This window comes from Pinus tabuliformis, chromosome J (assembly GCF_031772625.1).
Source record: "Pinus tabuliformis cultivar Carrire ecotype Pingquan chromosome J, CPIR1, whole genome shotgun sequence".
Classification (NCBI taxonomy): domain Eukaryota; kingdom Viridiplantae; phylum Streptophyta; class Pinopsida; order Pinales; family Pinaceae; genus Pinus; species Pinus tabuliformis.
The window spans coordinates 247,779,327-247,805,780 of record NC_142295.1 but is presented as its reverse complement, the minus strand read 5'-3'; the positions used below and the strand labels follow the sequence as shown (position 1 = coordinate 247,805,780).

The window sequence follows — 26,454 nt, the reverse complement described above, 5'->3', positions numbered from 1 at the left end:
ATTTTTTGGGGCATTATTGGCTTTTTGATTTCCACACTCCCACTCCACCTCTTGGAAATTTTTAGTTCCATGTAATGCGATGTCTGACGCATAATAACGTGAGTGACTTGCTTCACGCTTTGTGAATCCATCTCCTTGAATTTCGTTCACAAAATAATTTACACAAGTAATGCATTTGAATTGAATGGTAGAGATTGACTTTCAAAAACAACATCCTACCCAATTTCTGTTTTAAATTGCAGCTGTATCAGGCTTAATTTTGTGTGAGAGGAGAGGCAATCCAAAGTGCAGAAAACGAAGATGGGTTTTTGGCATCTGTTCTTCTTTTGGTGTGTTGCAGCCCGAGGCTTAAATGCTTTTGAATTGGAGGAGCCCCAGTATACGGTTGTGCACACAGAGTCTGATTTTGAGATCAGATTTTACAGGGAAATAACTTGGATGTCATCTGCATCGCCACAGGAGGTTTCCTTCGAAAAGGCAACACGCCAAGGCTTCCACAGGTACCTCTACCCACACTTTTGTCACCTTTCTCTACAAACAATTCAGATACTTTTAGGAATATTAGTTTAATGGGTATTTCAGTTTCTGCTGAAGCTGTTCCTCTGGTAAAATATCTCAAGCTCTGATGCGGTTTTCATATTCATTTTGGAGTCAATTTGTTGGATATTGGAGTATCTGGAATTTGGTTGTTGGGTTTTGGTGGATTTCTTTGTTCATTTGAAGTGGGCCTGTTGTCGCATAAAGTGTGCATTGTGGCGGTGCGTAGACACTTTATGCGGCAACAGGGTCTATCTCTCAAAGTAGAAGAGGAAAGATAAGGTTCGAGGTTTTGAGAGCTACTTAAGGTCGTATGGGTTTCCTTGATGTTATAGTTCTTTGTTTAAATTTACTAGCTTGCCTTTCTATTAGGTTGCCTTGACTGGCCTAGATTTCTTACCCAATAGGGCTTCTGAGAGGCCATAATAGTTCACGAGTGCCTGAAATTATCGCCTCAAATGTTAATTTTTTTCTGTTGCATGTTGATCCTGTTGTCTCCACTGAGTACGGAGAAAACCCTCAGTATGGTAACACCAAAACAACCCTGAAGTTTGTTCCGAAGGTGTATCCCAGTGGATATTTCAGTTTCTGAACATAAGTTTATTTATTATGGATATGCACAACACACTGCTCGGCTACTTCGTAGGTCACATTTTTCTAGAGGACGGGATCAAGGACTGGATGAAGAAAGGTGTGGCAACCTCACGGTTGGGACTTACAATTGCCAGAGCACTCGGAGCTTGACCAAAGTCTTTTGCTGGTTTCATTTTCCTAATAAAGTTACATGTAATGAAATGTTGTTGCAGTCCATGTATTGGTAGGAATACCTTTAGTTTTCTTCTGTCGCTGGTTTTAGGGCTTCTCTTCTGAACAGAGTGTTGAACTTTGCTGTCCAGTGTGGAAGAAATTCCCAAGCCAACCCATGCATCTTCTGCCATTTCTTGAGCATATTTCCTAGCCACTTTGTGGCTTTATTTTTCATAAGCCTAAGAGTGAGTGTTCTAACTTTCAATCATTGCCCTCAAACAGATTTTCCGTAAGACGGAATGTCCCAAGACCTTGAGGGATATGTCTTGATTAGAGTCGGCAATAAGATGTTCAGGCAGTCTTTTAGATACATTAATATGCCAAATTCATGTTTTAGATGCCAGGGCCATGACTACAAAATCAGGGTTTGCATCTCATGGCCAAACCTAAACCCCTGTAGCCCCGAGATTGTTCCATAAACCTAAACCCCTGTAGCCCCAAGATTGTTCTATAAACAAATGACTTGCCCACGCGTCTCATGAACACAGATCCTTGTGCAAAAATAAAATTGGTATTCTGCAATTAAAACAATCAACTGTTCATGTAATTCAGAGTTATGCTGAGACCATGCTTCTCTTCAGGCTACCCTCCAGCGGGCATGAATAAATTCTGTTTCCAGACTTGGTTCAATGCTTGGCTGCTTTGATTATGGTGCCAATGCCAATTTCCCAATTATGGGGAACAACTCCAAGGCTGTGATGCCTACTCTGTCTTGACAATTCTGTGCCCAAAAGGAACAATATACTGTGCTACAATGCCAAATACATACTACAAGCTACAACTCTATTAACATCGAAAAGTCAAACAGTGTAAAGAATGAATCAAACTCTGTTGTGTTAACGATAAGCGACGCGCTATGTGGCTTAAATGTGCAATCACAGCACTTAAACCAATTATACGTCTGCCCACTCATACATCTGCCTTTGGGGAATTTAAACATCTATTTATTAAAATATTAAAGCCCAGCCTTTCGTTCTACCCATTGCCCATTAATTAAAACCAACGATCGCAACAATGATAGGCTGTGGGGGTCAACTGGGCATTCACATCAACCGATAATTTGATCAATGGGTTAATGAACCATAGGTAAAACTATGCATGGCCAGGGCTTATTCGATACCCATTCTTGTACAGGTTCACAGCATAATAGTAAGTTTTTGAGTACGGATATTGATGCTAATATGATTTGGTACAGAAAAAAAATGAAAACATCTAGTACAGCTAAAATTTTAATGTAATATTCATTTTTCATAAGGAATTTGAAATATATCTTAAATTTGAAACATATATTCATATGACAATCTGACACACACACATATGATGTGATCATCTTCATTCCTTCACTATTGTTGTGATAATTATTCATGTTAAAAAACAGAGTTTAACATAGGTATTTGACATAAAAGCACAAATGAAATAACATGATCTTAGATCTTAGAGAGACAGATTTAAATCAGAAGTTAAATAAACAAATCAGAATTGGTAACTTCGAAAGATTGGCTGCCACTACTACACCAGATACAACTATTTCGTAAATGCCATGAACTGGCCAGTTACAACTTACAACACGTCTTCAGAGACTTGAACCCATGCAGCTGGGAAACAGATTGTTCACCAAATCACCCACACAGCTGCGGAAACAGATTGTTCACCAAATCACTCGAGCTAAGATCCTTTGACTTCTTTCCACAACTTTCTACTGGGAAATATATGAAGCAAAAACTGTCTCTGAATGCCTTTTCGCTTGCAAAAGTCAACGGACTTATTAGAGCTGAATTTACCTCCATTCTCAGTGCAAAGGGCCTTAAAACAAATTCCTTCTCGACACCTACATTTAAGACTTTGAACTCATAAAAAATATAATATTTCTCTTTAATAAAATAAAGCACGATCTTTCCCGGGGGCAGCTCAATTGGTGATCAAATTAATGTAAAATCTGTGAAAACTGAGAGACCCAAGGTTCAAATCCCCCCAGTTGTGACCCGGTTTACGGAGAGGACAGGCTGTAGATCTCCAAAGGTTTACTAGTAGATATGTGTCAGGTGGGCTGCTGGGTTTCTCTGGGATACCAAAAAAAAAATAAAAAAAAATAAAATAAAGCACAACCTTCTGCATATTGCATTTACAAGAAACATAAAATGCCTTGCACTGGCCACTAATACGTTCCTCAGAGGACTGTAGATAACGCCGTGGACAAGTTTTAAAATACATTTGGCTCTTCAAACCTTTCCTTAATCAAAATTTAAATAGATACCATTTGCTTGCTATACATGTGTTGCCAGCCTCTCCCTTCTTCTCACAGATATCTGGTATTTCAACTATCGTTATAGTATTATACCTTTCATCAGTAAGGAAAGATACTAAAAATTCAATTGCCTGTATTTTTGATGCCATAAATTGTTGTTGTTTCTATTCCTGCCACTAATCATCAAGGCATGCGATTCTGCCACTTCATCAACCACAAGCCTGTACAACTCTTTTTATTTTATATGTGATGCAATATTCTTATAACTGCTTTTATCAATTAGGAAGCATCTTTCTCTAGAAATATCACATCTACAAATTGATTATGCTTTATATTTTCAGTAACTGAAAGCAGAGTTACTTCAACTAGGAATGCAATCCACATTCTTAAACATGAGGATCCTAAGTCTCAACTTAATATAGACGTTGCCACACCCTTCTAGAAAGTACTCCCTCCCATCGCAAAATCACCATTTCCTACTTGATTTTGTCTTCCACAAACTCAACAAACCAGTCAATTTTTTTCCTACTTGGTTTTGTCTTCCACATACTCAACAAACCAGTCAGTTTTGGCAGTTATATGCTTCGAAGTGCTGGAATTAAAGTACCAATCCTTTGATTTAATTCCCACTTGAGATGCCATAAAAGCATAAACTCTTCTTCTTTATGTTTTGCAACATCAGCTTGCTTCTTTGCCCACTATGCATTGGCTGTCTCGCTCATCCCGCAACCTTTTCCTACATAGTTTTTTATATGACCAAATTTTCCACAATAATAGCACTTCACTCTTTTGCTGTTTTCCCTGAACCGGAAGGTTTGTGGTTGTTGCTTTTATTTTCCCTCTTGCTTCTACTTCCCTTTTCCCTTAATCTTTGCTGCAAAGGCATTGCCTAGTGCTCCACTATTGGTTCTAAATTGTTTTGTTATTGTTCTTTTGCAAATTTCACAAATGTCATGTCAGTAGATTCCAAAGTGACAATCAAGGTTTCAACAAATTTGTCAAAAAAGGGTGGCAAGCAGACTGCTCTAAACAATGTTGCAAATATGGGTCGGGAATATAACATCGAGGATCCAGAACGAAACGTATTTCAAATATTGGAAAATATCAGCAAAGCATAGACTTGGACCTGAAAAACAACAACTTGGATAAATCAGGAAAATTGAAGATATTTTTGCAACATGGATCTTCCTTTATCTACTATTCCTATTGCAAGCAGTTGATCCCATACATCTTTCGATTTCAGCAAGTTTTTTGAAATTGAATTATCCTCCATCTTCATCAAAAGCAACAAAATTTTAAGTTAAAATCCCTACTTTTATCTCGAGTGTCATGTGATTCCCACAATCTCAACCAAACTTTAAAAGCATCCTCTGCATATTGATGCACTTATAGGAACATATCACCAGCCATAAACAATTTTATCAATATCACTGCTTCTTAGTTCTTTGTTATTGGAATCAAATTTTCTCCGCTGATCTTCATCACTAGGATCTCTCTGGTCCTTGTAAGTGACCGCCTCTCACAATCTCCTGTATTGGAACTTGGAAGATGTCAATCATGCGTTCCTTTTAGACTTTAAAGTTGTGACTGTTGAACTTCTAAATTGAATCCAACAGTAGGTTCGGAAGACTCGCTGTCCTTTCAATGGAAAAACACCAAGTACCAATGGAATAATCAAGCTAACCTCAAAAAATCTCAAAAATACCTCCAAAAATTATTATGTGCTTATACTTGATAGTATCACCAGACACCTCGACACTGCTCTGGCATCAATCTACCACCGTCTTCTAAACAGAAAACAAATTTTTCATTTTTTTGTCTAGGAAAAATTTAGTTCAAGATTCTGAAAAGTCGTGAGCAAAAAAATCGATTTACTGCCCATGTTGAACATGTCTATTTCTGCACATGTTAGTGTGCTACTGCTGTAGACATCAACAAATAATTACATGGGTTTTTGCTAGCATCAACCTAGAAAGTCATGTCCATTATATGCACTGCCTGCTTTGAGATTCATGCCCACATGTCAGTATGACTCAGTCCTCAAATTCTGTGTATTGTTCTTGGTTTTTTTGGGCTTTGTCTACCAAGGCCACAATTTTGCCCGGAAGGCTATTTTTCGCCGGATTCCGACATTTTTTTTTCAAAAAATCCGACCATAGCAGTGTTCGAATTGTTCTCATGATGGTGAAAATGGATCCAGCACCATCAAAAACTCCTGGGGCACCCAAAGTCCTGAAGCTTGATAGCTGCAACCCAGATTTCCCAAAATTTCTGCTGGGTTTTGTCAAAGTCGTGCCAGAATTTCCACTATTTTCTGGGCAAAAATGTGGCCTCGGTAAACTACTCTGTTTTTTTGTGCTATGTCTTTGATTTATGTGTGCTATCCTCAGATTCTGTGCACTGTCTCTTAGAATTTTGTGTATTGTGCTTGAGTTCTGCGCATTGTCATTGAATTCTGTATGCTGTCATTTTGTAACGAGGTTTGAACTTTGTATACAGAAATGAAGGTGCAGATTAAGATGGCAGTTTGTGGAAACAAAAGAGATATATCAAAATGAATGTTCACTGCTTCGAGATTAAAAACCATCCTGAACCTGTAGAGAGTAGATATTCTCTCAACAATGAATCACATAAGTTGATTGAAATTTTAAGTGTTACAAGGAATTCCTTGACATTACATAAGTTGTTTAAAATTTTGACAAGGTTACAAGGCAGTCTTTGACAACTATACATGACTTAATGAACAATGGTAAGTTGCTGTGTAGCACGTTGGGATAGATTGGTTCAGAATAGCTCAACACGGGCCAGGCTGGATGGGAATGAATAAATAAATAAAATTCTTTATCCTGAGCTAGACATGGGAAACTGTTAAGGATTCTACATGACATGAATTTTACTAAGGTTATGTTGAAAATAGTAGCGAGAAAGGTCCTTCTTTGATTTTTGCCTTAGTCAAAGAGACCAAGAAGCAGTTTCCTTAGCATGCTCGAGTTCCTAAAAGTTAGGGCGAGTTCCTAAAATTTAGGACGAATTCCTGAAAGTCAGGGAGAGTTCCTATAAATTAGGACGAGTTATGAGGCAGTTTGACTTAAGTGCAGGAGTTGGAGTCTCTGTTCGTTTGTTTCCTAGTGCGAGTTATCTTTTGGAAAAGGACAAGTGCGAGCTCCAGTTTCTAATTGAGGCAGGACGAGTTACATGAGTCAGTTAGACTCAGTTATCTTAGCAATCACAAGTCCGAGTTCCCAAAATAAACTTGCCAGATTTAGCTGATGCGAATTGCTTATGAGGATGAAGGCACATAATTGATTCATTGTTTTGTGAGCACGATTTGGTGAGACAAAGCAATAGTGAGCACAGGTTTGAATGTGTGTGAGCCTATGAGTGGAAGAGTGTGCAAGAGGAGCTTGTGCACAGATTGGTAGAGGCCATTTTTCCCTTGGGAATTGCACTAGCAATTAGGAAGTATTTCCCAGTTAAATGGGGGCAACCTATGTGCATAAATTGAGGGAAGTAGATCAGGGGTCTTGTAGGTGTTTCAAGCTTAGGACAAGCAGAGAAAACCAGATTGGTTTCCAGTGAAACAAAGTTGTATTGTAAGAGATCTGTTGCTCATTCTCTATCATTAAAATTCTCAATCAAGCAGAGGGTTTTCCCAATTGGGTTCCCTAGAAATTTTTGTGTCTTGATTATTGAGTGACTGTGTTTATTTCTGTTCTTATTCCGTTGCAAATAAGTAGAGAAAATCTGTGTCCTAATGAAAAGAAACTAGCTTTCAGATTGTTCAATTAGAGCAGTGGCAAATTTTTATGGATTTTGTACATAGTATCAGAGCAGCGAATAGAATTGAACAACACACAAATTTCTGATTTGAGAGATGGCCACAACAGGGTTGAGAGATCAGGATAGACTTGATGGTGCCTCGAACTTTGGTGTTTGGAAAGTCTAGATGTCATTCTTGTTGGATGAATTTGGACTGAAGGATTATGTAGAGAAAGGTGTTGCAGAACCTTCAGATCCAAACCAGTTATGACAGTTCCAAAGGGAGATGGCCAAATCCAAGAGGATGGTCCTAGATGGACTTTGGGATCATATAGTTCCGCATGTTTCTGTTAAGGATACTGCAAAAGAAATGTGGGATGTCGTTGTGAAGTTATACCAGGATCCATCTGAGAATCGTAAGATGATTCTCAAGGAGAAGTTGAGGGTGACCGCGATGCAAAAGGATAAGAATGTAACTTCCTATCTCACTAGAGTTTAGAATGGTCGTGATGAGCTAGGAGTTGTAGGAGAGAAACCAAAGGACAATGAATTGGTGTGAGTTGCTGTAAACGAGTTTACCAAAGAGTCGGCTATTTTCGTTCAAGGGATTACTGGACGAGATAAACTGCCAGATTGGGAATGACTATGGAGTGATTTCACAAATGAGGAGATCAAACTCAGTCTTGTTGAGAGCAGTAGTGGCAAGGGGTTGAAGGTTGGGAAGGAAGAGGGGAATTTTGCTCTTGCAAGTAAGGGGTAGGGCAAGAAGGGCCAAGGAGAGGCCGAGTCTAGTCAAAAGGGAAAGAAGAAGGATCTAAGCAAGATCGAGTGCTTCCATTGCCATGAGTTTGGGCACTATGTTACTAAGTGTCCAAATTGGAAGAAGGAGGAGTCCAGTAAGGATCATGTTGTTGCATCAATGGAGGTAGATGCATTTTCTGCCTAGTTCGAGAAATATTTCTCATTGATTGCTTGCATGGCAAGCTCAACAAGTAACAATATATGGTATATTGATCTAGGAGCATCCTTCCACATGATCGGGAACAAGAAATATTTCAGCCACCTGAAGGAGAAGGACATGCAGTTTCAGATTGAGCTAGGAGATGATGGTCAGTGTGCAACTAGAGGAGTTGGTACTGTTAGTTTTCAGAGGGAGTAAAGTAATCCTCTTCATCTCACAGATGTTCTCTCTGTTCCAGGATTGAGGCAAAATATTGTTTTGGTAGCTGCCTGATGAGCTTCATAAATGAGTAATTATATGGGCTCATTTTACCTCCTAACCTAGTCAAATCAACCATTCTCTTAGCTTATTGTATGATTTTCTGATTATATTTATGCTTATAGAGTGAGTTGAGTTAGTTATTGTGCCATGTGGTCTAACATGTATTTAATGCAAATTATTGATGAGTTTTGAGGTCAAAGTCAAGGATCCAGTGGACAAATGGCAGCAATAACTCGAAGTGGACAAAGGAGAGGACTTATAGGAGGGAATCCCCCTCATTTATTACTCCTCACTTCCAATTCCCCTTCATTCAGCTCGGAGTATAAGCAGCAAAATCTTGCACTAGAAGGTAGCGGAGCAAGTGGAGGATGATTGATGATTATCTCGAGTTTTGGGAGCCAAGCCTCCCTAATTTTAAGGAAGTTGTTGGTAGCTTCATTTGTATAAGTAGAAAGGCCTAGGGCCTCACTAGGGTCGGATTTTTGTTGGATTTTTGCTTATGTAAACTCTGCTCAACTTCGAGCTTATTATTTTGTGACAGTTTCATGTAATCTTGCTATTGTTTTGGAAATAAAGATGGAATCCTTTTTGAGTTAGCACTGAGTTACCTCAGAGGGCTGAAGCTCTTGGGTTAGGGCCCAATCCAAGCAGCCAAGCTCCTCTTTATTTGTATTTGTATGTTTTATTTCAGTTTGTAGATTAGGTTGCTGTTAGATGTATTTCTTTTATGGTTAAGAATAGGTTGCTTTTGATGATTCAGTAGTTTGCTTCCATTTGTGCTTTTTATAGTAGGTTAAGTAGTGATAAAGAAAAGATTCAAAAGGCTAGCAACAATGCCTTGGCCTCTCTTCCTCCCTTTGGGACCATGATTTGAGGCAAAGACCCTCTTGCTGCCCCAAAAACACAGATTTTCCTCATTCATAGGACTTCTAGTGTTTGCAACTTTTGTAGTAGGTTAATAGTCTAGTTTTGTTTTGCTTTAGATTTTCTTCATCATGCTTTCCTTTTTTGCGGCATTCCTCAGCATTTACTTTCATAGATCATAGTATAGACTAGTTTGGTGCAAAACTCTGTTTTTCTAGATGCACTCTTTTCATTGCTTGTTTGATCTTATTGGTTGACAGTTAGTTCCTTTGCATCAGATCTCTTCTAGCAGCATGCCAGCCTATCAGCCATCCCATCCTCTATCTGATCCATGCCCTACAGGTCGTCCAAGTCTCACCTCAATTCTGCCTTAGTTTCCTGCATTTTCCATAGAACTTCTTCTTCTTTCTTTGAGCAAATATAATCATATTTCTCTCTCTTGGTGGTTCATGGTAGACTATAGGCGCCCTAACACCTCATTCCAACCTTCATCCACCTCTTTCACCCACTCTCACACTCTCAAAACTGCTCTCGGCCCCCTCCTGTAGGCCTCCTGTAGAATGCTGTTTTTCCTCCTGTAGATTTCTTGTGTCCTCCTGTAGACTTTCCTGTAGGCTTCCTTTTGAAGGCTGAGTGTGGGAAAAGCCTCCAGAAGGCCACCGGAGACCTCCTAAGACCCATCCACACCATCCTACACCCTCTCAAGTCCCAAAACCGCCCTTCATCACCACCTATTCGCTGCCACATTCACACAATAAATTACATGCATGTCAAATTCACATAAAAATACATAAAAATCCAAAAAGATGTTTTTTGCTTATTTACTTCCAGAAATAACATAGTTAGATGTTGTTTACTTCCTTGAATAGGTAATGGCATTCCTTTCATGGTTTTCATAGCGCTTTCTGCAAAAGTAGAATTAGTTGGTTAATTAGGATTCACTAGTTTTGCTTTACATTTCAGTGTTTTTCCTTTCTGCAGTGTTGACACCTAATCCGAAACGGATGGGTGAACTGGACAGTCAACTAGAAGATGAACTGATCCGTTTTATTTTTGTATATAAACATGAGTTAGTTAATGAATAAGATCATCAGTTCTTTTCTCCCGCTCATCCTGGAGTTACCCTGGCCTGACATGGTATCAGAGCTCAGGTCCCAGGTTCTAAAAATATTTGTAACTCCTGCCTCTGTCGCTCCTCTGTCCTGAGCACTCCTCTGTCCCATATTCTGCCTCTGCCAGCGCTAACGCTTGTCTCTGACCTGCATAAGGACTGACAACGCTGCGCGCTTATTATTGACGTTACTGCAGAGTGCGTTGGAAAAGGAGATGCCTTTGGCGGTCTGACATTGATTCTCTCTGCGTATTGATTACGTGCCAGAACGGTTGTCTGGCCATGCCTGAAGACTGTGTGAAATTCCGTCTTTGCCTGAATACACCGTTCACGCTGCCCCTCTCTGCGCATACACTGCCAACGCTGTACCTCCATGACTGTATCGGTTATTTCCTGCAGTCAAACGAGCATCTGGATCAGCATCCCTTGACAACTCTCCAGTAAGCATTATTTCGATTACAACAATAAGGTGTTTGCTATTGGAATGTGATGACTATTTTCATTATCATAGATTGTTTACCAGGACCATTCATCACCATGTGAATCCGCCACAAAAATATCCGACACAGACCCTGGATCCGTGCCTTGTTTTAACGTGCCTCTATGTGCCTTGTTGTAACATATATTTTGGTTCCGTTGCATATGGTTTCTCTGTGTTGAACCTACGAAGGTTGGACCCGCATTAAATTGGATGATATGCAACGCTAGTATATGTGCCTTAGACTGACAGATTTTGGTGCTGTGACCGTGGATTTGAAGACTGCGAAACTATTTTTTTGCGAAAGTTGAATGCTCCCTCTACTTTGTATGTGTTGAAGGGAGTAGTATATGGTTCATTTTGTGCGTGGAATGTTGCATGCAGTTTTGAATGGTGTTTGGTGCATGGTTATGCGTTGGTAATTTCGAAGGTGAAAGTTGTGTGTTGGAGACTGTGTAATGGTATGTTATTCCCCTTGTGCGTTGAAATTTTGCAGGGCTATGTTTAATATTGGTAAATTCAATGTTGCGATGAAGTTGAGCAATTATAAAAACATACCTTTTCCAAACAGTGTTGGTTTTTCACCCAACTGAGAGTACGTTGCAGAGCCTTTGAATGCGCTGTCCAAACAGTGTTCTTTGAATGCGCTGTCCAAAGAACTTTATGTTTGAGTTTTTGAATGCGTTTTTTTGAATGCGCTGTTCATACATTCGTTCTCTATTTCAAAGTTTTTCCAGTAGTGCTCTGTGAAATGTTTTAGAGCCTTTGATGTATGAAGGAAAATGGAACACCATTGAATCTGTTCTCAAGTAAAAGACTGTTTTTTAAACAGATAATTACATAACTGATGCATTGTTACATACAGAGGTTACATAAGGCTGTGGCATAAAGTGCATAAGGCTGTGGCATAAGGATTTTTTTATTTTTTTATTTATTTATTTATTTATTTATTTTTATTTTTTTCAGCAGAAGTTTTTTTATCAACAGAAGTTTTTTTTTAGCAGAGATATTCTTTTACAGAATGCATTCAATCATTTCTATGGTAGGAATAGTTCTCACTGGCAAGGAGAACTATTCAGAATGGTCTCGGATGGTAAAACACACCCTCATCTACAATGAGTTGTGGAAAGGAGTGTGTGTCGGAGAAGAAGACAAAGACCCTGTGCAACCTACATCAGATAAAGAACTTGTCATTTGGGAAAACAAGAACAGCAAAGCCTATGCATTGATCGCAGCATCTGTAAATGAAGAAGTAAGTCGTCATATTTCATCCTATTCCACTGCTTTTGAAGCTTTACAAAAGCTGAAAGAACTCTATGATACACATTCTGCACTTGAAGTTGTTCAGCTCATGATTAAACTCTTCACTCTTGATCTGAAAAATAATGATCCTCTTGCTCTTGCATCTGAAATAAAGTCTATAATGCATGATATTAAATCCACTAAGGTTGAGCTGGATATCTCTCTTATTGCCTTTCTCAAAGCACTCTATCCTACCTACTCTAATTATCTTGAGTCTTTACAAGCAAATGGAAATCTTAAAGATATAACCTTTGACACACTTGTGAAAAAGTTTGCTGAAAGAGAGAAAGCCTTTGGAAAGAAAACAGTCCCTGAATCTTCTGAAGAGACTGTTTGCCTTGCTCATAAAGAAAAGCATCCTGCTCAAGATTCTACAAGAGGAAGAGGTGGACGAAGAGGAAGAGGAAGATACTTCAGAGGCAGGGGGGGCAGACATCCTCAAGCAGAAAAGGCAGATCTGCATTGCATTCGCTGCAAACGAAATGGATCACATGATGCTTCTACATGCAAGCTACCATGGGACAAAGTTGAGCAGAGAAGAAATTAGCAGAAAGGTAAAACTGATGACACAGACAAAGGTAAAGCACCTGAATCCGCTCACTATATTGAGGCACAATGTAACATTGGAGTAAATGAAGATTTGTTTAATGCTTCACTTGCTTCTTCGAAAAATCACTGGTTGCTTGATTCAGGAGCAACCTGTCATATGACTCATAGGAAAGATTTCTTTGAAGATTTCACTGACAATGTTGATGGAGTAGTATACTTTGCAGATCAGTCAAAAATCAAGCCATCAGGGCTTGGCACAATCAGGCTTAAACTGCCTGGTCTTCCAGACTTTCTTCTGGATCATGTTCTATATCTCCCACAGCTCAAGAGAAACTTGCTGTCCCTGGTCCACATCCGCCAGCAAGGTCACTCCATTCACATGTTTGATGGCAAGCTTGAGGTAAGAAAGGCATCTGACCACTCACTTGTCATGAGGGGTATAGAAGAAGAAAGACTTCTTAAACTGCAAGGAACCTCTGCTCATGCACAACATTTCTCATATATTTCTCATCATGAAGAAGGTGCACTTCCATCAAGTTTATTATGGCATGCTAGATTTGGACATTTAAACTATGATAGTCTCCGCTTGTTGAAGAAAAATGGTGTTGCTGGTTTGCCTACAATTCCTAGAAAACATAAGCAATGTGATGCTTGCATTCTAGGAAAGCATAGCAAACAGTGTTTTCATGATTCACATTCAAGAGCACATAGGAAGCTTGAACTCATTCATTCAGATTTATGTGGTCCAATGCCTGTTTCTTCTGCAAATGGAAATAAATATATCATGACATTTATTGATGATTACACCAGAATGTGTTGGGTTTATTTTTTGAAGAACAAATCTGATGCTTTTCAAACATTCAAGAATTTTCATAAATGGATTGAAAATGATGCACAATCTCATATTGGGTCTATTCGCACTGATAATGGAAAAGAATATACATCAAATGAATTTGAACACTATCTTCGCCAACATGGGATTAAACATCAAACAACTGTACCTTATAATCCTCAACAGAATGGTGTAGCTGAAAGAATAAACAGAACAATTTTGAATATGGTACGATCCATGCTTTTCTTCAAAAATGTAAAGACAATGTTTTGGGCTGATGCTGTTCTATGTGCTGCATATATAAAGAATAGATGTCCATCTAGTGCTATAAGAAACAAGACTCCTTATGAATTGTGGTATGGACATGTTCCTTCGGTAAAACATCTCAGGATTTTTGGTTCCACCTGTTATGCTTTAATACCAAAGGTACATAGAAACAAACTTGGTGCTAGAAGTCGTAAGTGTATCTTCCTGGGGTATTCAAACACATCTAAAGCATACTGCCTCTATGATGAAGTAAATAAAAAGTTTGTTTTATCTAGAGATGTCATTTTTCTTGAATCATCCAAATCTGACAGTGTTGTTGAGCGGCAACTTGATCGCTTGGATAGATTCACAAAACCGAAATCATTCCAAGAGTTTGATAATCAGATTCCACATCTTGAAGGGGGGATTCCTATACTAGATCAACATGTGGAATCTCCTTCTGAAGAACAATCTCCCCTGCATGACACTCCAACAACGGATGATGCTTTAAGTGATGTAATTGATAGAATTGGGAGACTTAATCTTGATTCAGTCCCAACTCAATCAACAGAACAGCTTGGACCATCTCAGAAAGGTCCCCCAAAGTGGCTGACAAAGACACTTGAAAGTGTTCATCCTGATGAAATTGGAAAAACAGGAACCAGAAATACAAACCGACAAGATGGAGGTGATGTAGATAACTCTAATTCACCTGTTGATATGGATGTTACTTATGATTGTGAATTGAACTTGTCTACAGATTTTGAACCAACTTCCTTCAAAGAAGCTGCTTCTAATGATGAATGGAAAGAAGCGATGCAGAAGGAGTATGATGCCCTCATAAAGAATGGCACTTGGAAGCTGGTTGATCCTCCATTTGGAACCAAACCAATTGGCTGCAAGTGGGTCTACAAGAACAAGTACAAAGCTGATGGCTCACTTGACAAGCACAAAGCTAGGCTTGTGGCAAAAGGTTTTGCACAGAAGGAAGGGGTCGATTATGAGGAAACTTTTGCTCCCACAGCAAAATGGGCTACCATCCGGACACTCTTTGCACTAGCTGCTCAGAACGGTTGGAAAGTCCATCAAATGGATGTAAAAACTGCATTCTTGAATGGAGACCTAAAAGAGAATGTTTTTATGTCCCAGCCTGAAGGATTTGCTGTGAAAGGACATGAACACAAAGTATGCAAACTTGTGAAGTCCTTGTATGGCCTCAAACAAGCACCACGAGCCTGGTATGAAAAACTAACTGAGCATCTTCTAAAACTCAACTTCAAACATTTTGATCTTGATGATACAACTTTATTTGTCAAGAAAGTTGGCAAAACAGTTGTATATCTTGTGGTATATGTAGATGATCTTTTAATGACAGGGAACAATGAAAGCTATATTGCATCCATAAAGAAAGAATTAGGAAATTTTTTTGAAATGACTGATTTGGGCTATGTTCATTACTATCTTGGCATTGAAGTAACCCAACATCCAAAGTCCATATTTCTTTCTCAAAAGAAATACATTGGAGATTTGTTAAACAGATTTGGCATGACAGAGTGCAATCCCCTTTGTACTCCAATGGAACAAAACTTGAAGCTCACATCTATTGAAGGAAAGGAATTTGAGGATGCAACAAAGTATAGACAGCTTGTAGGAAGTCTCATCTACCTCACTACTACCAGACCAGACATTTCATTTGTTGTTGGAATCCTCTCCAGGTTCATGCAAAAGCCTTGTGAGGGACATTGGTCTGCTGCAAAAAGAGTTCTAAGGTACTTGAAGGGAACTCAAGACCTTGGAATCAAGTATACACAGGTGGACGACTTCAACTTGATTGGATACTCTGATTCAGACTTCGATGGAGACAAAGAAACTGGGGTATCTACTTCAGGATATGCTATGAGTCTTGGATCAGGAGCTGTCTCCTGGAGATCACGCAAACAATCAGTACCAGCAGATTCCACAACAGAAGCAGAATATGTGGCAGCAGCTGAAGCAACGAAAGAAATTGTGTGGCTCAGGAAAATTCTTGAAGATTTGCAAGTAAAACAAATACAATCAACTCCACTCATGATTGATAACACATCTGCAATAAAGTTGGCCAAGAACCCAAAGTTCCATGATCGTACTAAGCACATCAATACTAAATATCATCTGATCCGACATCATGTTGAGGCCAAAACAATCCATCTTCGTCATTGTTCCACAAACGAGCAAATTGCAGGCATCTTCACCAAAGCGCTTGGAAGAGAAAAGCTTGAAAGATTCAGAACGATGCTTGGACTCACCAACATCCCTTCAGATTAAGGGGGGGAATGTTGACACCTAATCCGAAACGGATGGGTGAACTGGACAGTCATCTAGAAGATGAACTGATCCGTTTTATTTTTGTATATAAACATGAGTTAGTTAATGAATAAGATCATCAGTTCTTTTCTCCCGCTCATCCTGGAGTTACCCTGGCCTGACATGCAGTTAGAATAACATCTATCTTTCTCTCATTTCATCACATATAGAGCTTCTTCTAGAATCCATAGAAGTTGGCTTGAGCTCCTAGTGATCTTGCGCCGACTTACCAAGTGACAATCTGTAGTAAGAACTAGTAATTGTGCATACAACACCGATGCTTCCAAGTTTGTTACAAACTACTGGGTTGATAAGAGTAAAGTAGACATCCTAGGAGTTGCAACATTATTGCTGTAATATTGGTGCTCACCACTACCCTTGAGGACAAGGGATATGTTATCATCTTCAATAGAGGTAAGGTGTACCTCCAACACTTTTAGCTTATGGATGTAAGAAGCAGATAGGTGTGAGGGTGAAGAATCTCTACAAGTTGTAGCTAGAGACAAGTACAACTTTGAGTAGTAAGGCAGGAGAGCTAAGAGTAGAGAAGTGGTGGTTGAGTGAGAGTAGGATAAAGCTCTCAAGATGGAGCCTCAACCATTATCTCAGTTTGAGCCTAAGTTAGTTGGCAGTTGGGCCGAACAATAGGATGATGAGGACCATAGCCCAGGGAGAGTGGAAGCAACCACTTAGTCAGAGACTTATAGTACTAAGAGACTTATAGTATAGGGAGAGTTCGAGCCAAGTGGGCAGAGGATTTGCTTAAGGGAGATTAGAAGAGAGTTGAATTTTCTAGTATCACTTCCAGCCAGAGGAAGCAGTGATAGAGGTACAAAGGGTACATGGCACTTATGACTGAAGTGATGGACTCACAGAACATGGTGGGAAAGAACAAGTCTTCTGATCAGGTTTTGCAGAAGAAAGCAGGGAAGTCTTCTAGTTCAAAGAGAGTAGCTGCAACAACAACAAAGAACATGGTAGTGTTAGACATAGAAAAAGGTGGACGAGCTTCTTCTAGAAGCACCTTCCTCGCTAAGAGGGGGTGTTGAAAATAGTAGTAAGAAAGGTCCTTCTTTAACCTTTGCAACTGCTCTAATTGAGCAATCTGAAAGCTAGTTTCTTTTCATCAGGACAAATATTTTCTCTACTTATTTGCAGTGAAATAGGAACACAAATAGACATAGTCACTCAATAATCATGACACAAAATTTTTTAGGGAACCCAATAGGGAAAAGCCTTTGCTTGATTGAGATTTTATTGATAGAAAATGAGCAACAAACCTCTTATAGTACAACTTTGTTTCACTGAAAAACAATCTGGTTTTCTCTGCATGTCCTAAGCTTGAAATTGAAATTGTATTTTTCCCTCCTTGAATTGCAACTGACCCATAATACTTATTGATCATAATAATGTGAGCTAGGGAATTTCTCACTAGTTGCCAAATCTAATAGGAGTTAGGTAATCCTCTTCATCTCAGAGATGTTCTCTATGTTCTAGGATTGAGGTAAAATCTTGTTTCGGTAGCTACTACCCTAGAGGACAAGGGATATTATATCATTTTCAGTAGAGGTAAGGCGTACGTCCAACACTTAGCTTTTGGATGTAAGAAGCAAATAGGTGTGAGGGTGAAGAATCTCTACAAGTTGCAGGTAGAGACAAATGCAACTTTGAGAAACAAGGCAGGGAGAACTCAGAGTAGAGAAGTGGTGGTTGAGTGAGAGCAGGATAGACCTCTCAAGAGGAGCCTCAACCAGTATCTCAGTTTGAGTCTAAGCTAATCGACAGTTGGGCCGACTTGTGGGATGATGAGGAGCATAGCCCAGGGCGAGTGGAAGCAACAACTCAATCAATGACTCCTAGTATTGGGAGAGCTCGAGTCAAGTGGGCAGAGGTTTTGGTTAAGGGAGATTAGAAGAGAGTTGAATCTTCCAGTATCACTTCCAGCGAGATGAAGCAGCCACATAGGTACACAGGGGTACATGACAATTATGACTAAAGTGATGGACTTGTAGAACATGGTGGGAAAGAACAAGTCTTTAGATCAGGTTCCACAGAAGAACGTAGGGAAGTCTTCTAGTTCAGAGGGAGCAACTGCAACAACGAAGAACATGGTAGTGTTGGAGACATATCTAAGTGGACAAGGTTCTTCCAGAAGCACCTTCCTCACTAAGAGGGAGTGTTGAAAATAGTAGCAAGAAAGGTTCTTTGATTTGTGCCTTAATCAAAGGGACCTCAATGATTTTCTCCTTGACATGCTTGAGTTCCCTATAAGTTAGGACAAATTCCTATAAGTTAGGATTCATTCCTAAAAGTTAATATGAGTTATGAAGCAATTAACAGATGTGCAAAAGTGGAAGGCTGAGTTTATTGTCTTCTAGTGCGAGTTAATTTGGGAAAAGGACTAGTGACTGAATCTCAAGTTCTAGAATTGAGATGAGATGAGTTGCATGAGTTAGTTCAACTCAGTTAACTTATCAATCACAATCAATTTCCTAAGATATAATTTGCTAGATTTAGACATTTGAATTGTTCTAAAAGGAGGAACTGTTGGACACCTAATCCGCTAAGGGTTAAGGTGTGGAAGTTGGACAGTCAAAGGGAGTCCAAGAGATGTTGGGAGATGAATCCAATAGTCTCAAGAATGTATTATAAATATACATCTATGTTAATAGTAAAAGCAATTCACTGTTATATCATTTGTGACTGTTTACATTCATGTGCTCCTGACATGGTATCAGAGCAGGCATTCTCTTGCCCTACTCCAATTTGAGCCACTATTTTCTTGTGGCCTTCTTTTGTGTGTTTGTTGCCAGACCTAGGCATTGTCTAGACTCTTCCAAATTTGCACCGGTCAGTGCGCAGGACCTAAATTTGGCTCTCTTCCCCCACTAAATCCTGGTATGTACGTTGGGTTTCTCTGTGCGTTGATTGAAGCTTGAGGTTTATATGCTAAGCTGTATTGGCATTGATTTGTTGTGCGTTACTCTGCATTGAATTTTATGAAGTTAGTCGTTTCTCTGCTAGTCTCACCTGTAAGAGTTGTCATTACCCTGCTTAACATTCTCTCAACCAATTCTACATTTTTGTCTGTCCTGCAAACTTGTGTTCTGACCGACACCATAATCATCATATCTATCAATACACCTACCTGATGGTATCAAATCGCTTGCAAACGGATCCACGTTGTGGCAATTTTGTAAAAGATTGCTTATACAGATCCATGTTGTGGCAGTTATATATTGAATACATTGGATCCTTACCTAAATTCTTACGTTGAGGGGAATTCTGCTAATGTCATTGCATTAGCTACTCTGGTACGTAGAGATATCAATTCAATTCCATGAAGAATGTGTATGGTGAGCAATAATCGTGGTAAACCGAAACTATAGTGACAACAAAACTTGACAATCCCTGTTGTAACATCTCTGCGCCTACTCCTCACCAACAACCTTTCCATTCAGTTCTTAGTGTCTTTCTCGTTGAATTTCTCTACGGTTTCTAGCGTCGACACTAGTAGGCTTTGTTCAGAATTGTAGGAGCGAATCTTTACGAGTGCTGGTGGATTAATTTGAAATCAAGAACTTCAAATTCCTTTGGTGTTCTGTGACCCATGTGCACACAGTCCCTTGGATGATTCTTGATGAAGGAATTATTCATAATTGCCTTGATCATGGCTCCTCTTCTGCCTCTCCAAAGGAAAGGCCATGGAACACAATGAGATGTTGTCGTCTGTTGTGTAGTTAGTCCTGGAAATATATCTCCTATTGAAATCAGTATTGCAACAAAAAAAACAAGAAGCTTATCTCCATTTGTCCAAGCTAGGTTATTACAGTAAGACATAAAAGGCCTTCTGAGTTCTTCATCGTCTACCATGACCATGGAGTGAAGCGGAATCTAGGAGAAGATGACAATTACTGCTGAACTCAGATGAAAAAATAAAATTGCATCGCTCATCCTAACGGAAGCGTTGTATTTGCATATATTTAAGTGCGCTTGGGCTGCTTGGCATATCCAACGCCGTGTAGCAGGCGATTTGGAAGGCGGCTTGGTTCGTGCCCCATTGTTGGCTCTAATACCCTTTTGTTTGTCCTTTAAGCTTGAGACAAACATTGACATTTTGTTGAAGAAAGCAGAAAGGACACTACTAATCTTAAAACTAAATATAAGAAAGAGGTGTGATAGGAAAAGCTTTGAATATTAGTGGGTGATGTCTCTAAAATAGAAATGGCACTAATGACCCTCTCAAAAGTTTGGTTTAAAAAATGCAAGATTTTATACCACAATTTTGTTGAACTAAACAAAAAATATTTTGGTGCTGCTATAATGAATTCAGCAGAAAGACATACAACCAACAACAATTTAAAAAATAGAGCTAGAGCTGGCCACGGAGAGGGATTCAACCTTCTGACAATTATACAGGAGCTAAGCCATCAAGAACTAGACACACTGTTTGCATTTTCCATAAGCATCCACTGTTGCACGAATTATTGAATTTCAAAGCATTGAGAAAAGGTAGAGATCGAGGGTTAAATAAAGTTGTATAGAAATATCTTTATGCAGAGATGAGATAGACGAAAGGACTGTGTCCGGAAGCTAATATTTCTCTTGAATGGGCAGTGTATATCAACATGCTTGCTTACAACACTTCAGGCAACGACTTGGGCCACACTGCATCTTATTCTTGCACATAAGGGTTTCGACCATGTGTCTGGATATTACAAAATGCCAAAGAACTAGACCACTAAAGATGTCGATTTGAACTCCAAAGGAAGTCTTCTTGTCGAGTTAAGTGCGTGAACACACACCCCAATAGGAACCTCCAATTTAACACACAGTCCAGACTTCTAAGTTCTACCAATGTATATATATGCGCATTTTTTTAACGCTCCCATTCAATACCAATGCGTGCCCATCATATTTTCTTGGTGTCCATTCTGCTTTCTTCAAAAAAATGTCAATGTTTGTCTCAAGCTTAAAGGGCAAACAAAACGGTATTAGAGCCAACAATGGGGCGAACCAAGCCACCTTCCAAATCGTTTGCTACATGGTGTGGGATATGCCAAGCAGCCCAAGCGCACTTAAAAATATGCAAATACAACACTTCTGTTAGGTTGAGCAACTGCAACACCACCGCCTTTGGCACCTCGAATTTTATTTTTTCATCCGAGCCCAGCAGTCATTGTCATCCTCTGCATTATCCTAGATTCCACTCTGCTCCATGGTCATGGTAGACGATGAAGAACTCAGAATGACTTTTGTGTCTCTCGGGCTACAACTCTGAGTTAGGCAACAGGTGCAGGTTGTGGCTCAGGCTCGCTTGATGTGGCTTTGAAGCTTGTATATGACCTTGACTTATTAACTAGCAGTGAGGGCAGTATTAACTGTGGTATTAACTAGCATATGGACAACGTATGGGAGGAGGCAATAGGGCATGTAACAGTGACCACCATTCAACGTAATAGCAGAGTCGGAACACCGTATATAAATAATTGTTTATATATACTAACACTCCAACACTCCAGCATATTCACAACACAGACACAATCATTAAATATTGACATACCATTCACACAGGAGAGCTTTAATGCACATTTGTTCCACGCTTACCACACCACAAATCCTCCAAGCAACACCCTCACGTGTTCAACATCTCCAGGCAACAGGCTATAAATGGGAGCAGAAAACTCGCAGAATACAAGTCTAAAAAAGGGACTTGTGCTCTGGCTAGACTTAACGGAGCATTAGAGCTTTTGAAAACTCTGATACAATCTACTGTTGATAACACAATCCAAATCAGTATGGAAACTCTCTTGGATATTGGTACCTGTTTGCAACATCACATGAAAAGATAGAGTTTTTGCAACTTGAATCACAGTTACAGAGATGAATTACAGCAGCATAAGCATCATGATACCCATCAACAACCAACAAGTGTTCAAATCAGTAACATTGAGGTTGACTCCCATCATGTGCCCATTTTAGGAGCAAATTTGCATGCAGATGCAGAAATTCAGCCTGCACTTCCCAAACCCATCATTAGACCTTGGGAAAAAGTTGTTAGCAATAAGCAAAGAACAGGTCTTGGATATGACAAGGATGTGTCCTTTCATATTCCGGACTACTCCAAGGCCATCAAATTTCTGAGTGCTAGGTTTCTTCATGGCAGTTCACCTTCAACTGTTCTAGATTCTGCTCCTCTTCCACAACAACAACAACAGAATGTTATATGCCAACATTATGACCGAGTTGGCCATATGAAAGATCACTGTTTTGATCTTCATCCTTGCAAGCATTGTGGTCAGTGTACTCATTCTTCACATAGATGCTTCAAAAACAAGCCTCCTGCAAGAACAAAGATTTATTTTGGATGGATCGCTTCTTGGCAATGGGCTTTAACAACCAGGAAGATATTTCGCTCATACAACAGGATTTGTTCTTTAATATTGAAAAGTCTTGCAGTGCAGATCTCTTCATCTTCTCACCTTGTATCTGACAGGGGGGAAGTCAAGGTCATATACAAGCTTCAAAGCCACATCAAGCGAGCCTGAGCCACAACCTGAACCTGCTGCCTAATTCAGAGTTGTAGCCAGAGAGACACAAAAGTTCAAGTGAGCCTGAGCCACAAATTGCTATACCAGATTCAAAGTTGTAGCCAGAGGCAAAGATGCCCTTGAGTATGCCTTTGATTGGTGGTCAACTTTAAACCATCTATGCGGGGTTGAGACCTCCTCTTTAGGTTGAGCTTCTCCCTCTTCAAATAATTGGGGACACTTCCTCTAGCAAAAGACTTTAGCTTCTTGCTAGTTTTGGAAGAGTTTCGGGAACTGCACTATAAGCGTTCCAGTGTTGGTGGTTATCCTTAAACCACCCCTTTATACCACCATTTCAGAAAGCACATTCAGCCTAGTTCTGCCATGCATATTTGCACATTTTGTATTACAGCTCTCTTCTTGGACTCACACAGACCCTTTCAGATAAAGGGGGGGAATGTTGGACACCTAATCCGCTAAGGGTTAAGGTGTGGAAGTTGGACAGCCAAAGGGAGTCCAAGAGACATTGGAAGATGAATCCGACAGTCACAAGAATGTATTATACATATACATCTATGTTAATAGTAAAAGCAATTCATTGTTATATCATTTATGACTGTTTACATTCATGTGCTCTTGAGTCCTGACAAGAACGAAGGCACAATTTTAATCATTCTTGAGCACGACTTTATGAGCTTGTGCGAGTATTGAAGGAATAATTGAGCTGGGAATGCGCTAGAAAATAGGGGCTAATTCCTAAGAAATAGGAGCAGCGCTTGCGCTAGGAGATAAGGGCTTATTTCCTAGGATTTGTGCAAGGATTTTGGAGTTCATCCAGACAAGGCAAGAAGGTTTAGGGATCAGGGGTCTTGCAGATTGTTTCAAACCTAGTCAGGCAGGGAGACACTGGATTGGTTTCTCTTGAAACAAGATTATTTTTGTAAGAGATCTATTTCTCATTTTTCTTCAATAAGATTCTCAATCAAGCAGAGGGTTTTCCCAGTTGGGTTCCCTTGAAAAATGTGTTTTGCTACTGTGTGACTGATTTAATTCTGTTCTATTCTGCTGCAATTAGTAGAGAAATTCTGTCTCTTTATGAAAAAAAATTAGTTTCAGATTGTTTGTATCAGCAGTTGCAAAATTTCATTGATTTTCTACAGGGTATCTAAATTGTTTTTAGTTTTAATAATTTCTAAAGCATCTCATGAGGTCTTTTAATTTTTTTTATTAAAGAAACTGTAATTTCATTCATTAAAAGCTAATTTATTAAAGATATATCATTTTGTCTGCCTATGGGAAGTGACCTTAGTTGGGCTGCAATCCAATTTAACAGATCTAATCTGTAGCAAGTGCTAGCAAGCTTTCTCGGACCAGTTAGATTGTAGTTTCAGAAAAAGAAGTATCTTGATTGGATTTCATGATCAGAAAATATGGTTGAATGCACAAGACCTGAGGACGAGGCTACTGCACATTGCTTTCAATACTACACCTTCTGTCGATGCCTGGCTTGTTTTCATAATCAAATGACTAGATTTGTACAAAAGCTTTCGATACAGATTTTCCAATAACATGAATAAGCTACATGTTATACTTTTCTTACTTTCTAACTTTATTATTTACATGATAAATTTAAACATTTTTGTTCAAGTTTTCCGATGTCTTTTCAAGATATAGTTCAAGCTTATTTGGCTAGGGAAGTGGGAAAAGCTTTACTAGACAATCTCATGTCTCAAAATTTTGTTAAAATGTATAAATTGTTCATTTTTAGAACACATTTATTGTGTCTCCAACCTATATATCAATGTTCTTTAAGGTTCTCAAATCTTGTTAGCGTGATTGGTTTCAAAGTCCCTTGTTCTGTAAGGAATTCCATGTTTGGAACTCCGTGGTAGCTGGAGGAGATATCTAAATTCCAGCCATGTTAACGGTTGGTGTGGCCCAGGTTGGGTGTGATCCCCAGGTGATATTGACAACTTAGATGCCTCCTGCGTCATGGTTTCTTAAACAACAGGTTAGTTCCCCAAATCATGGAGACACTAGCAAACAAAAAAAATGTTTTCTAAGGTTGAATATATGGATATCTTACAGAATAACAAATGCACATCCTTGTCAATTGTGCTTAGCCTGGGCAGTTGGGGAGTGTCTTTCTTCTTTAACTGAAATGGTTATTATCTGTATTAAAAGAAAGCTGCAGTGACACTGTACAGCAAGTTGTATCAAGAGAAAGCTGCAGTGACACTGTACAGCAAGTTAATGCAAAATAAAAAATAGAATCTCTGATATAAGGGTTTCAAAAAAACCCAAAATCTCGAAATGTATGCCAACTATATTTGAGTGGTTGTTACAGTTCTGTCAACATAAGTGAAGAGGAGTCTTATCCTCCCCGCCCAGGATCAATCCCTACAAATAACATGTTTAGCTCTTCATGAGTATATTGTTTTATCAGCCTTGAGTCCTAAAGAGTCTGGGTTACTCTGGTTCTCAGAATGAAGGAAAGTGCCTGGTGGTTTTCTTCTAGATATATATTTAAAAAAACAAAAAGCAAGCACATCCCAAACAATAATAATGCATGCCTAGGATAATGATATTCAGTGGTGACAATAACGTGGTTCACCTGAAATTAATTTCCTACTCTGGCATCAACCAACAGGGAGCTGATTACATAAAATATTGGATAGTCGCCATATATTACAGGGTTGCCAAGTGCTCTGTAGTCCGGGCACAAAGACATTCCTGAAAATTATTATAGGTGAAATTCATTTTAAGCAGTGTAATCCTCACGTGATTGAATTATACCACAACTTGAATCTTTTATGACGCTTGAACCTCATAAATATTGGAGCTTGAAAAATTTCTATTCATTTACCTTCTGTTTTCACAATACCTGAAATATTGGCTGTTTGTAACCAAACTAACAGGGTTCATGTGTTATGGTTGTATGTAATTTCTAGGTTGTTTCAATACATTCAGGGGGCCAATTTGAATTCCTCTCGTATTCCAATGACAGTACCGCTTTTAACAAGCATTGTACCTGGAGCTGGGCCATTTGATAGTTCTGGCTATATTGTAAGGTTGTACTTACCCTCAGAGTTTGAGGATTCACCACCACTTCCGCTTCCGGAACTTAAATTGCATGCCGATCGTTGGGGTAGTCATTGCATTGCAGTTCGCAAATTCTCAGGCTTTGCGAAAGATAATAATATAGTAAAAGAAGCAGCAAATCTGGCAAACAGTTTAAGAAACTCTCCATGGGCTCATTCATCCTTTGATAGTCAAGAAGATTATGCCTATTCGATTGCACAGTACAACAGCCCTTTCCGAATCATTGGGCGTGTGAATGAAGTTTGGGCAATCATCACAGCATCTGTCTCAGAGCAGTGTCAACCAAACTTGACTGTGCTGAAGAGTGTGAGTTGAATCCAGTTTCTCAATGTGTACATATTGTAATGACCCTTTGCAAGTACTATTGTGGAATCCATGAAAAAAAAATTCCCTAGCTCTAGAACTTCGCTATAGTAACTTAAAGTTTTAACAATACAAAAGATGGGGACCTGTATATACTTGCTGACTTGTTTGTATAATCTCCAGAATCCTGTTGATCCTTATGCGATATTGTTATTTAGAACCTA

The 26,454-nt window shown here is 39.2% G+C and overlaps 1 protein-coding gene across 1 annotated transcript; it reads left to right on the top strand.

Annotated features, from left to right (window-relative positions):
* On the top strand, nucleotides 1-26,454 carry LOC149226691 (uncharacterized). Its single transcript, XM_089377567.1, has 3 exons — nucleotides 1-98; nucleotides 243-500; nucleotides 25,777-26,454. The coding sequence occupies exons 2-3, from the start codon at nucleotides 301-303 to the stop codon at nucleotides 26,240-26,242; spliced, it is 666 nt and encodes a 221-aa protein (XP_089233693.1). The 5' UTR covers nucleotides 1-98; nucleotides 243-300; the 3' UTR covers nucleotides 26,243-26,454.